The sequence below is a fragment of the Oncorhynchus clarkii genome, chromosome 6, assembly GCF_045791955.1.
Source record: "Oncorhynchus clarkii lewisi isolate Uvic-CL-2024 chromosome 6, UVic_Ocla_1.0, whole genome shotgun sequence".
Classification (NCBI taxonomy): domain Eukaryota; kingdom Metazoa; phylum Chordata; class Actinopteri; order Salmoniformes; family Salmonidae; genus Oncorhynchus; species Oncorhynchus clarkii.
Window position 1 is genome coordinate 44,117,453 of NC_092152.1, and position 12,241 is coordinate 44,129,693.

General features: G+C 41.4%; 1 protein-coding gene across 1 annotated transcript; it reads left to right on the forward strand.

Moving 5' to 3' along the window:
• Nucleotides 1-157: 157 nt before the first annotated feature.
• Nucleotides 158-12,197, forward strand: LOC139411188 (calcineurin B homologous protein 3-like). Its single transcript, XM_071157117.1, has 8 exons — nucleotides 158-344; nucleotides 6,795-6,864; nucleotides 7,847-7,927; nucleotides 8,208-8,347; nucleotides 8,788-8,849; nucleotides 9,049-9,156; nucleotides 9,820-9,867; nucleotides 11,769-12,197. The coding sequence occupies exons 1-8, from the start codon at nucleotides 281-283 to the stop codon at nucleotides 11,850-11,852; spliced, it is 657 nt and encodes a 218-aa protein (XP_071013218.1). The 5' UTR covers nucleotides 158-280; the 3' UTR covers nucleotides 11,853-12,197.
• The last annotated feature ends 44 nt before the right edge of the window (nucleotides 12,198-12,241 follow it).

Sequence of the window (12,241 nt, forward strand, 5' to 3'; positions counted from 1 at the left end):
AATTAATTTATTGGTCAACTAACTACACGCAGAATCTGCCCACGGGAGATTAGGACCTTGGGGATAACAGCAAAGCATCCCTCCGACAGACCATAATAAAGAGTGCATGTGTTACTAACTTCTTTATGACAGCAGAGGGAATCGCTAGTTGGTAGGGAGCACAGTACAGTAGGAGCGCGAAAAGTCCACATAACTCGTAGATTCACCTGCGGCAAAGATCGTAGTACACTCTTGTAATAATTTTAATGCGCAAGTGTCGCTCTTTTGGGGAAAAACCGCAATGGGAGCCTCGCAGTCTGCGCGCACTGAACATGAGTTCCAAGATCTGGCAGATCGAACTGGATGTAAGTAGCCTGGGCTATATTATGCTCAAACTATGTGTTATTCAAATCAAAATGTATTTGTCACGTGCGCCGAATACAACAGGTACTTTACAGTGAAACGCTTACTTACAGGCCCTAACCAACAGTGCATTTTTTAAAAGTAAAACATTGGTATTTTTGAACAATAGAGAAGTTAGGAAATAAAAAACAGTAAAAAGACTGAATAATAAAAAAGACAGTGAATATTAATAGCGAGGCTATATAAAGGCACTGGTTAGTCGGGCTAATTGAGGTAGTATGTACATGTATGGTTAAAGTGACTATGCACATATGATAAACAGAGAGTAGCAGTATCGTAAAAAAGGGGGTGGTGGGTGGGACACAATGCAGATAGTCCGGGTAGCCAATGTGCGGGGGCACCGGTTAGTCAGGCTAATTGAGATAGTATATACATGTAGGTATGGTTAAAGTGGCTATACATACATGATAAACAGAGAGTAACAGCAGTGTAAAAGAGGGGTAGGTGGGGGGGGGGGGGGGGGGGGACAATGCAAGTAGTTCAGGTAGCCGTTTGATTTCCTGTTCAGGAGTCTTATGGCTTGGGGGGGAAAGCTGGAAAGCTTTTGAGAAGCCTTTTGGTCCTAGACTTCGCACTCCTGTACCACTTGCCATGCAGTAGTAGGGGTCCTCTGGGGTGGGTGGGGTCTTCTGACACCGCCTGGTGTAGAGGTCCTGGATGGCAGGCAATTTAGCCCCAGTGATGTACTGGGCTGTACATGCTTGGAGTGAATTGGAGTGAGTTTAGGGTTTCTGGGATAATGGTGTTGATGTGAGCCATTACCAGCCTTTCAAAGTACTTCATGGCTACGGATGTGAGTGCTACGGGTCTGTAGTCATTTAGGCAGGTTACCTTAGTGTTCTTGGGAACAGGGACTATGGTGGTCTGCTTAAAACATGTTGGTATTACAGACTCAATCAGGGACATGTTGAAAATGTCAGTGAAGACAAATGCCAGTTGGTCACACGTCCTGGTATTTCGTCTGGCCCTGCGGCCTTGTGAATGTTGAGCTGTTTAAAGGTCTTACTCACATTGGCTACGTAGAGCGTGATCACACAGTTGTCCGGAACAGCTGATGCTCTCATGCATGCCTCAGTGTTGCTTGCCTCGAAGCAAGCATAGAAGTGATTTAGCTCGTCTGGTAGGTTCGTGTCACCGACTGTGCTTCCCTTTGTAGCCTGTAATAGTTTGCAAGCCCTGCCACATCCGACAAGCGTTGGAGCCGGTGTAGTATGATTCAGTCTTAGCCCTGTATTGGCGCTTTGCCTGTTAGATGGTTCGTCGGAGGGCATGGCAGGATTTCTTATAAGCTTCCGGGTTATAGTCCCGCACCTTGAAAGTGGCAGCTCTACTTTTTAGCTCAGTGCAAATGTTGCCTGTAATCCATGGCCTCTGGTTGGGGTGTGTTTGTATAGTCAGGTTGGGGACGACGTCCTTGATGCACTTATTGATTACACTGGGGCGGCAGGGTAGCCTAGTGGTTAGAGCATTGGACTAGTAGGTTGCAAGTTCAAATCCCCGAGCTGACAAGGTACAAATCTGTCGTTCTGCCCCTGAACAGGCAGTTAACCCACTGTTCCTAGGCCGTCATCAAAAATAATAATTTGTTCTTAACTGACTTGCCTAGTTAAATAAAGGTAAAATAAAAAAGTAAAAAAATAAAAATTATCAAATGCACACAAAAAACAAATTTGATCTTGTCGCGAAAATAAATAGCTTATCCTTCGATGAAGGGACAAATAGCATAAATGCCTCAATTTCATAGTTCAAACTGGAATTATAAATTGCTTTGTAGTGAGTCTTCCGAAGAGCATACAATAAGACACTGTATTCATGTTTTCACATGAATAGACAATAGTTGGATTGTCCTTCTGTCATTCCATTAAACATCCAAGAGTGGTAGGCTACTCCTTCCAAAAAGCTTAAAGGACAGATGGACAACTGTTTATTTAACAAGTTGAATTGAATGTCATGCTACTTGCCAATATGGTGCCATGTATGGTGAATTTCCTATTGGAGTAGAATTTGTGATGATTTAGAGTGCAGTATTACTGTAAATTATGTAACTCAAATCCATTGACAGTCAAATATCACACTATTTTTGGAAGTGACAAGGGTAAAAAAATATATGTTTTTTAAAAGTGGGTTAATTACTCATTTGTGATAGGATGATGTTCTGCCAATTTGGTCTGTTGCAACATTGATCTGTGCTTGGAACATTGATCTGTTCATTCTCATCAGCTGGCTTCTGTTATAAATGGGAGAACTGTGCTTCCTCCTCCCTCAGTGTAGAAGGATGAGAGAGGTCAATCAAGACAAAGCAATACTCTGATTTCCAATGTTCAACATAAAATGTTTAGATTGTAATAAGTGTAATAACTTAATACAGCATGTTGGTTATCCAGAGTGTGATAACTCCTAAAGTAAGATAATGGTGAAAAAACGCATTATGCAGCTGAATGGTATGCAAATATTTGAACTGAAGTTCATAACCATGTCTTCCCTGAGTGCTGCTTCCATGGCATTTGTGGGGAAGCTTGTGTTTTTCACTGATCCTGAAAGCTATACAGGTGTGGTTTCGGACCCAGGAAGGTTCAACCATGCTGGGCAGGTTCCAGGTGAGAGGCCAGACAAAACACCTGGCCCTCCAGGTTGGGGGTTGGGCGTGGGGCTAACAACCCCACCCAGTAGAAACCACCATGTTACAGAAACTGCAACAACTTCCAAAATTCAGGAAACTCTTGCCAATCTGTAGGCACTTTGACGGCTTTAGATGAAAGCCATACCCTGGAAATCGGGAGCTCGTTGAGGAGTTTTCTAGGGCCCATAACTACAGTCCGTCTTGGGAGTATGGAACGTCTGCACCATGTTTGAAACTTCAAAAACAGCTCAAGTTATCAGAGAGATAGACAAGTACAATGTGGACATCCCGTGTGTAAGTGAAAGCAGATGGACTGGTTAGGGCGCAAGGTGACAAGTGATGGCTCAACAATTTTCTTCTCAGGAAAGGACGATGCCCACTGTGGTTTAGTTCTCATTGTTAGCGAAACAACTGCCAAATCTCTCTTGGAATGGGAACCCATCAGTGACCAGCTTATCAGAGCAATATTCAACTGCAAGGTCACCATCCTGCAGTGCTATGCCCCCACCAACGAGACAGAGGAAGAGGACAAGGATGACTGGTATGAGAAGCTACTGCAAGCAGTATCCAATGTCCCACAATACAATGTGTTCCTGATAACTGGAGATATGAATGCGAAGGTTGGAGCCGATAACACCGACTATGAGCAAAAACCAAGCCATGAGGTCGAAGGAATTGTCCGTAGAGCTCTGAGACATGAGCGTCGAGGCACAGATATGGGGAAGGGTACCAAAAAATTGCTGCAGTATTGAAGGTCCCCAAGAACATAGTGGCTTCCATCATTCTTAAATGGAAAAACTTTGGAACCACCAAGACTCTTCCTAGAGCTGGCCGCTCGGCCAAACTGAGCAATTGGGGGAGAAGGGCCCTCTGAGTTCCTCTGTGGAGATGGGAGAACCTTTCTGAAGGACAACCAGCTCTGCAGCACTCCACCAATCAGGCCTTTATGGCAGAGTGGACAGACGGAAGCCACTCTTCAGTAAAAGGCAAATTACAGCCCTCTTAGAGTTTGCCAAAAGGCACCTAAAGGACTCTCAGACCATGAGAAACAAGATTCTCTGGTCTGATGAAACAAGATTGAACTCTTTGGCCTGAATGCCAAGCACCATCCTGGCACCATCCCTACGGTGAAGGATGGTGGTGGCAGCATCATGCTGTGGGGATGTATTTCAGTGGAAGGGACTGGGAGACTAGTCAGGATCGAGGTAAAGATGAATGGAGCAAAGTACAGAGAGATCCTTGATGAAAACCTGCTCCAGAGCGCTCAGGACCTCAGACTGGGGCAAAGGTTCACCTTCCAACAGCACAACGATCCTAGGCACACAGCCAAGGCAATGCAGGAGTAGCTTTGGGACAAGTCTCTGAATGTCCTTGATTGGCCCAGCCAGAGCCCGGACTTGAACCTGATCGAACATCTCTGGAGAGACCTGAAAATAGCTGTGCAGCGACGCTCCCTATCCAACCTGACAGAGCTTGAGAGGATCTGCAAAGATGAATGGGAGAAACTCCCCAAATACAGGTGTGCCCAGCTTGTAGTGTCATACCCAAGAAGACTCAAGCCTGTAATCGCTGCCAAACGTTCTTCAACAAAGTATTGAGTAAAGGGTCTGAATACTTATAAAAGACTGAAATGTCACATTTACATAAGTTAGCAAAAATGTCTAAACCCCTTTTTTTGCTTTGTCATTATGGGGTATTGTGTGTAGATGATTAGAGAAAAAACGATTTAATCCATTTTAGAATAAGGCTGTAACGTAACAAAATGTGGAAAATTAAAGGGGTCTGAATACTTTCCGAATACATTATTTAATTCATACATTAACATAAATGGGTGGAACTGGGCTGAAACCACCAAAAACTTGCTCTGTCTAGGCCTATCTGCACTAACCTGCACTGTCTAGACTGCCTCATTAATGACTGTTGTTGTCACATTCTTTACATTGTTTGAGATCAGACATAATATCACTATAATCAGTGTTCATTTTTGGAAGTTACTTTCATTTCAGAGCATCTAATTTGTAAACATTTCAACTCTATTAAATTATAACTTTTTTCAATTCAACAAAACAAAAACCCATCAAAATAAAGTTATCTTTTTTGTGATGTTAGTGTAGAGACAATACGTTAAAAAGGTAGACTCAGCAGTGTGACATAGATGCAGAAAGTAAATAGCATAGTGGGTCAATTTCTTTAAAAACTGACCCCGTTTGTTTCACTGTGCTACCTGGGCGACACACTCATGTAATGTCTCACAAATACCTATAGGTCTAGGTCTTGTCTGATAAATACTGATACTACTATAGCAACATGTCCTTTGCTTAAGTCATTCCACACAAGCCCATGCCTGAGAGGCTTGAGGATTTAGCAATTCAAGGATTTTTATTATCTGCTTGAAAACATGACTAACAAATCTGTTATCCTTCCTGTGATTACATTGTTGCAGTAATTGCACTGATACCTCTGTTCACAAACATGGATTAAGAGTTGAGCCATGAGCTTGCAGTGCAAAGTCAAGGTTGGCTGAATACAGATGCAACTCAAAGGGTTGAGAGGGAAAACAGAAGAGTCTGAAATGCAATACGCAATATTGCTGTATTGCTGCATACACACCACCCACGTAAGTCTATAAACCTGCCTGTGCAATAGTTTAGTGTGTGGCATTGTTCTGTGTGGTTGCTGAAGCATTCACCTTCAGTAGTTGTTGCTACTGCAAACATGAATCTTGTTAAGGGCATTTCCATGTCCCATAAGCACTAACATGTGAAGTTCATAGGAGCACATCAAATTTGGTGTCAAATTAAAGCTAAGAGTCTATATATTGTTTTTTATTAAGGCTTTTATAAATTATTTAACAATTTTCCATCCTAAAAATGTAGAATAAGGCACTGATTTCTGGTCAAACAGATGGAAAAGGGGTCTTGGCAAACAGAAAAAGTCTTAATTCGGAGTAGATATTTAACAGCATTTTTGGAAAATGTGGTCACAAAAAAAACTGAGGGAGATTTTACCCTTAATGTTATCAAATTTGCACTGTCATTTGAGTAAATGTGTTTTTGTAAAAATGTCAGTAGAAATTGATAAAAGTAGTCCTTGTGCATATGGTTTAACTTTTCAATCAATGGTTTTTGTTTGGCATACTTTTAAAGTGAAAAATAGAGTCTCGCCATCATTCTATTACCATGAAATTATTCTTATGTGCTTTCAACAAGCACTGTGAGGGCAAAGCACGTTCCACCTTTGAGGAGAAGTCAAAATAAGCACCATTGTATGCAAAGTTTGCACGCAAAGTAAAATATCACAATCTGTGGTTCTTTAACTGTATCTTGCAACCATAACATTAAAATGTTGTGCAAATATAACCCCCTGTGATCCTTTATTTCGAACATTAGCCCACAAAGAAGTCAATAATTCAAAGTTCCCTTTGAAAGCAAATATAATCTCACTAGAGTATGTTTGTTTTTCTATTAGGCCGATTGTGTTTTTTAAAATCATTATGCTGATTGTGTCGTAGGCCTATTGTTGTCACAATTTATCTGTTCTGTACCCTTTTGCACCTGAATCCAAAGTTCATAATTTCTACAGGTCATTTACATGTTTTACACTTCAAAACCAATACATACCATACCAGAAAATATTTGGTAAAGATATCCAGCTAGTCTTGAAGGGTGGGGTATCTAGAAATGGAATACCCTCAAGTTATTATGCCTTTAATAAGTCTTAAGTTGCTAATGCTAATTTACTCCTCCAAACTACTGTGATTGTTTCCATTCAGTTTCCCTGGAGCAGATTGGCAACCTCAACAAGAGATTCAGACAGCTGAGCAAGAATGAGGAGACACTAAGGTAGTGTCACCAACACCATATGTTTACAGTACATCATCGGCTGTTACCCATCTCATCTATTCATATACTGTAAAACCATTCTGGAAATATTATGTATTTTGGAATTTACCTTAAAAATATGTTACGTAAAATATAGTAGCAGTTCACTTACTGTATTTGTGAATGTACAAAATAGAATGTCACACAAAGAGTACAAGGTCAAAAAAATAAATAAAAGCACATCCTCTAAAGAGGGAAAAAGTTTTTGTTGTATTTCAAATGGCTTGTAATTCCACCCCAAAGAATATGTTACCGTATTGTATTTTTGGAGTGCCAAAATCCTTTTGACCACTAGTGGGTGCATGGTATTGTTGTTTCTGGCTACATTTGTGCTGTACCAATTTAATTGATATGTAGTAGTAGTAGTAGTACCCCATCAATTAAATGTCTATAGGGGACAGATTGGAATGGAAGCAAGTCTTAAACCTTTAATGGTTGAGTATTTGCCTTTGCCATGTAGTCACTGAATGGAAGCCTTTGTTAAATGCCTCTAGAAGTGTAAGTGCAACATTTGGTATTTTATAACACTTACATTTCTGGAGGCCTTAACACAGGCTTCAAAGTTGGCAGTCATTGATATGCTGTAATATGTAAACGCATTACCTAGCAGCCAACCTGCTTGCAAAGACCACTTATCCTGGACATTTTCTTGATACCGTTCGTTACAATAAGCCTATACTGGAGACATTTGAAATGAAACAAGTATTTCTAATATGGTATTGTTGTTTCTGGTACATAAACATATGAGGCGTGCCTTGTAAGAGGCTACATTTGTCCTACCTGTTAGTGAGAGGGCTGTATCAATGTAATTGATGCTTGTTGACAGTAACCTTAATATAATACTTGTTAACAGTAACCTTGGCCTTTGGCAAAAGGCGGTAAACATCTCACATGATAATGTAGTAGTTACTAACATATTTTCATGTCATGTTTTCTTTTGCAGTCGACAGGATTTGGCGAGCATCTCTGCTCTAGATAACAATCCACTCCGGGCTCAAATTATTAATGCCTTCTTTGACAAAAGGTGATTATATAGCCGAAGTACAATATTGAAATCTCTCGTTTAATACATACTGTATTTACTGTCATTAACTGTTAAAACAATGTTTTTACACAGAGGACAGTTTTGTTCATGAGGTAGGTAATCAGTGATGCTGTAAAGGCCTTAGTTTTGAAGCATGTTCAACGCAGGGCAGTCTGAGTGAATTCACATATACATGTAATTCTATACCTGTAGCCTTGGTAACCTCACCGGTTAGTCTGGTTTAACCAGACTAATGCCTCTCTGTCTTTACTTGATTTAGAAACCTCCGTCAGAATGAGGCGGGTACGGTCCAGGTGATTGGCTTTGAGGAGTTCCTTATGGTCATGTCTCACTTTCGTCCGGCAGCTATGCACATCACAGAGGAGGAGAGGGAGAAACTGAGGCGGGAAAAACTACGCTGTATGGTTTGGTGATGAGTAGAGTGACTTTTCTGAGACTGGTGTTTGTGCCCAGAGCTAATGCCTAGGCTTTAGCTCAGTGGGCTAGTGTGGTCTTGACTGAGTCATGCAGGCAACATGTTTTATATAAGGGCTATTCTAGATAGAATCATAACATTGATTTAGTTCTCTAATCATACTCTAGTGTAGAGTCAAGATTGGGTCTGGAGTAGACCAGCCAGTCTGTCTTGCTCCTACTTATCATGGATGCAGCTCAGAAAGCCAATTCTCATAATCATGACTTCTTCATCCACCCTGATGTGAAATGAGCCATTAGGCCCCTATCCTGCCCCTGGAACCCTTCCCAGTCGATGATGAATAGAAATCATAGTAGAGACCTGTTACTCTCTTTGGGGATAAAATAGTTAGTAAAAATGTCCTATTTTGCTTGTTCGTCTTCAGTTGTGTTCAACATGCATGACACAGACAGTGACGGCACCATCACTCTGGAGGAGTACAGACGGGTAAGGCCTCCCTTTTCTACTCTCTCCCCACCATAATCCTTCATGGGCCCCAGGGCGTGTTTTCACAAAGCATCTCAGAGTAGGAGTGCTGTACTAAAATCAGGTTCGCCCTTGTCCATGTAATATGATTCATTATGATAAAAAAAAGGCAAAACTGATCCTATGTCAGCACACCTGGTGTGCTCTTTTCTTCCTCTAGGCGGTAGAAGAGCTCCTGTCTAAGGCTGGCACAATCGGGCAGGAGACCGCAAAGGCCATTGCAGACGCCGCCATGCTGGAAGTTGCGAGCACCACAAGGGGCAAAATGGTAACGGGGGTTATCACTTAATCACTAATGTTCGTACCCTTAAGACCAAAGAGTTCATAAAGTGCGTAAGATACAACGATAACACAATTGATTACAGTGAACCACACCTTATTTTTAAGTGCAAAGAACTGCTCTACTTTGTACTGCTTTGTGCCGTGCCTAAGAACAACCCGTAGCCGTCTGTTATTCATGATAGTCCACAGATCCTCATGCCTTATTGCTTAAAGTGGCAAACTGCAGTTCAAACAATAACGTGTGTACAATAAAATACAAAGGACATTTCATGCTGAAACCTTAATATTAAACACCAATGGTTTTCACTAAGTTGATGATTTATATTTCGGATAATTTGTACAGCTTTGTCACTATAATTATTTTATTTTTTAAATCATCTTATTTGATTATTTCATATATTGTACACGTGATAAGGCCACACAGAGAGACATATATTATTAGCCACCCAGTGATCATCTGAAGTACCCAAAAGGCCCTAAATGTCATTTTATACAATTCCAAAGAAACCTTGAAAGTTAACTCAATTCTGGTAGTTTACTGGTACATTTCAAAAGTTCCAGTAATATACCCTCCCTTTGCAACCCTATGTAAAAATGTATGTAGCAATTGTAGATTTCCCCTTTAAAATTGGGTTACTTTGTTTTTCAGGAACCTGATGAATTCTATGAAGGAATCACTTTTGAAAATTTTCTTCAGGTATGGTTGTATATATAGTACAGTAAACAGTGAGTGTACAAAACATTAGAAACAACTGCTCTTACATGACAGACTAACCAGGTGAATCCAGGTGAAAAATATGATCCCTTTTTGGATGTCACTTGATAAATCCGCTTCAAACAGTGTAGATGAAGGGGAGGAGACAGGTTAAATAAGAATTTTTAAGCCTTGAAACATGGATTGTGTACACAACATGACCAAAAGTATGTGGACACCTGCTCATTGAACATCTCATTAAAAAAATCATGGCCATTAATATTGAGTTGGTACACCCTTTGCTGCTATAACAGCCTCTACTCTTCTGGGAAGGCTTTCCACTAGATGTTGGAACATTGCTGCAGAGACTTGCTTCCATTTAGGCACAAGAGCATTAATGAGGTTGGGCACTGATGTTAGGCGATTAGGCCTGGCTCGCAGTCGGCGTTCTAATTCATCCCAAAGGTGTTTGATGGGGTTGAGGTCAGGGTTCTGTGCAGGCCAGTCAAGTTCTTCCACACAGATCTCGACAAACCGTGTCTGTATAGACTTCGCTTTGTGCACAGGGGCATTGTCCTGCTGAAAAGGGCCTTCCCCAAACTGTTGCAACAAAGTTGGAAGCACAGAATCGTCTAGAATGCTGTAGCGTTAAGATTTCCCTTCGCTGGAACTAACTATTCTTCCTCCAACAAACTTTACAGTTGACACTAAGCATTGGGGCAGATAGCGCCAAACCCAATCCGTCAGACTGCCAGATGGTGAAGTCTGATTCATCACTCCAGAGAACGCTTTTCTACTGCTCCAGAGTCCAATGGAGGCGAGCTTTACACCTCTCCAGCTAACGCTTGGCATTGCGTATTGTAATCTTAGACTTTTGTGCGGATGATCGGCCATGGAAACCAATTTCACGAAGCTCCCGACAAACAGTTCTTGTGCGGACGTTGCTTCGAGAGGCAGTTTGGAACTCAGTAGTGAGTGTTGCAACAGAGGACAGACGATTTTTACGCACTACACGCTTCGGCACTCTGAATGGCACACATGGCAGTCCCGTTCTGTGAGCTTGTGTGGCCTACCACTTCGCGGCTGAGCTATTGTTGCTCCTAGATGTTTCCACTTCACAACAACAGCATTTACAGTTGACAGGGCAGCTCAAGCAGGGCAGAAATTTGACGAACTGACTTGTTAGACAGGTGGCATCCTATGACGGTGTGATGTTGAAAGTCACTGAGCTCTTCAGTAAGGCCATTGTAATGCCAATGTTTGTCTATGGAGTGTGCTCGATTGTATACACCTGTCAGCAACGGGTGTGGTTGAAATAACGGAATCCACAAATTTTAAGGGTTGTCCACATACTTTTGTATATATAGTGTACGTGTGCCACTCAGAGGGTGATTGGGCGAGACAAAATATTTAAGTGTATGGTAGTAGGTGCCAGAACTGTAACGCTGCTTGGTTTTTCACGCTCAGTTTCCCGTGTGTATCAAGAATGGTCCACCACCCAAAAAAACATCCATCCAACTTGACACAACTGTGGGAAGCATTGTCAACATAGGCCAGCATCCCTGTGGAATGCTTTCGACACCAATGAGGGTTCATGCCCTGACGAATTGAGCCTGTTCTGAGGGAAAAAGGGAGGGTTTGGGTGGGGGAAGAGGTGCAACTCAATATTAGGAAGGTGTTCCTAATGTTTTGTATACTGTGTACAACCTCTTCCCCACTTCACAAGCTATTCAAATTGGCTAATGATATGTTAGTTGAAAAAAGGAAATGCCATTTCACTTTTGAGTTATGCAAAAGAATGCTATTACAACACAGTGACATTTGGTGTCTTAATATACTGCTATACTTTATATATTGAATACTGCCATATCAGTCTTATATTCCCCTACATTTTCTCCCCGCAGATTCTTAAAACCTTCGATATTGAGACGAGGATGCACGTTCGCTTTTTAAACATGGACACTGCAACCATGCGATGTGGGAAATGAGTCCACGTCTCCTTTAAAATACATCTGGTACTGATGTTTTTACAGAATGAATCTCTCCGGTCTTCCTCTGAGATGAAGCCAAATACCTTTTTTTTAACTTATGAATGATTGATGGGAGATCATAATCCACTGTGATATACAGTGTCTTCAGAAAGTATTCATACCCCTTGACTTTTCCACTGCTCCAGAGTCCAATGGCGGCGAGCTTTGGACTTTTGACATAATGGGGTATTGTGTTTAGGCCAGTGACAAGAATGTCAACAATCAATTTTAAATTCAGGCCGTAACACAACAAAATGTGGAAAAAGTCAAGGTGTGTAAACACTTTCTGAAGGCACTGTAAGTGTACAATATTGTGTTGTACATTTTAAAATGACAAACTATGCTGA

Coding starts and splice junctions, on each gene's coding strand:
- LOC139411188 (XM_071157117.1), top strand. CDS start 281: ATGGGAGCCTCGCAGTCTGCGCGCACTGAACATGAGTTCCAAGATCTG. Junction 6,865..7,846: donor AAGAATGAGGAGACACTAAG/GTAGTGTCACCA, acceptor TTTCTTTTGCAG/TCGACAGGATTTGGCGAGCA. Junction 7,928..8,207: donor AATGCCTTCTTTGACAAAAG/GTGATTATATAG, acceptor TACTTGATTTAG/AAACCTCCGTCAGAATGAGG.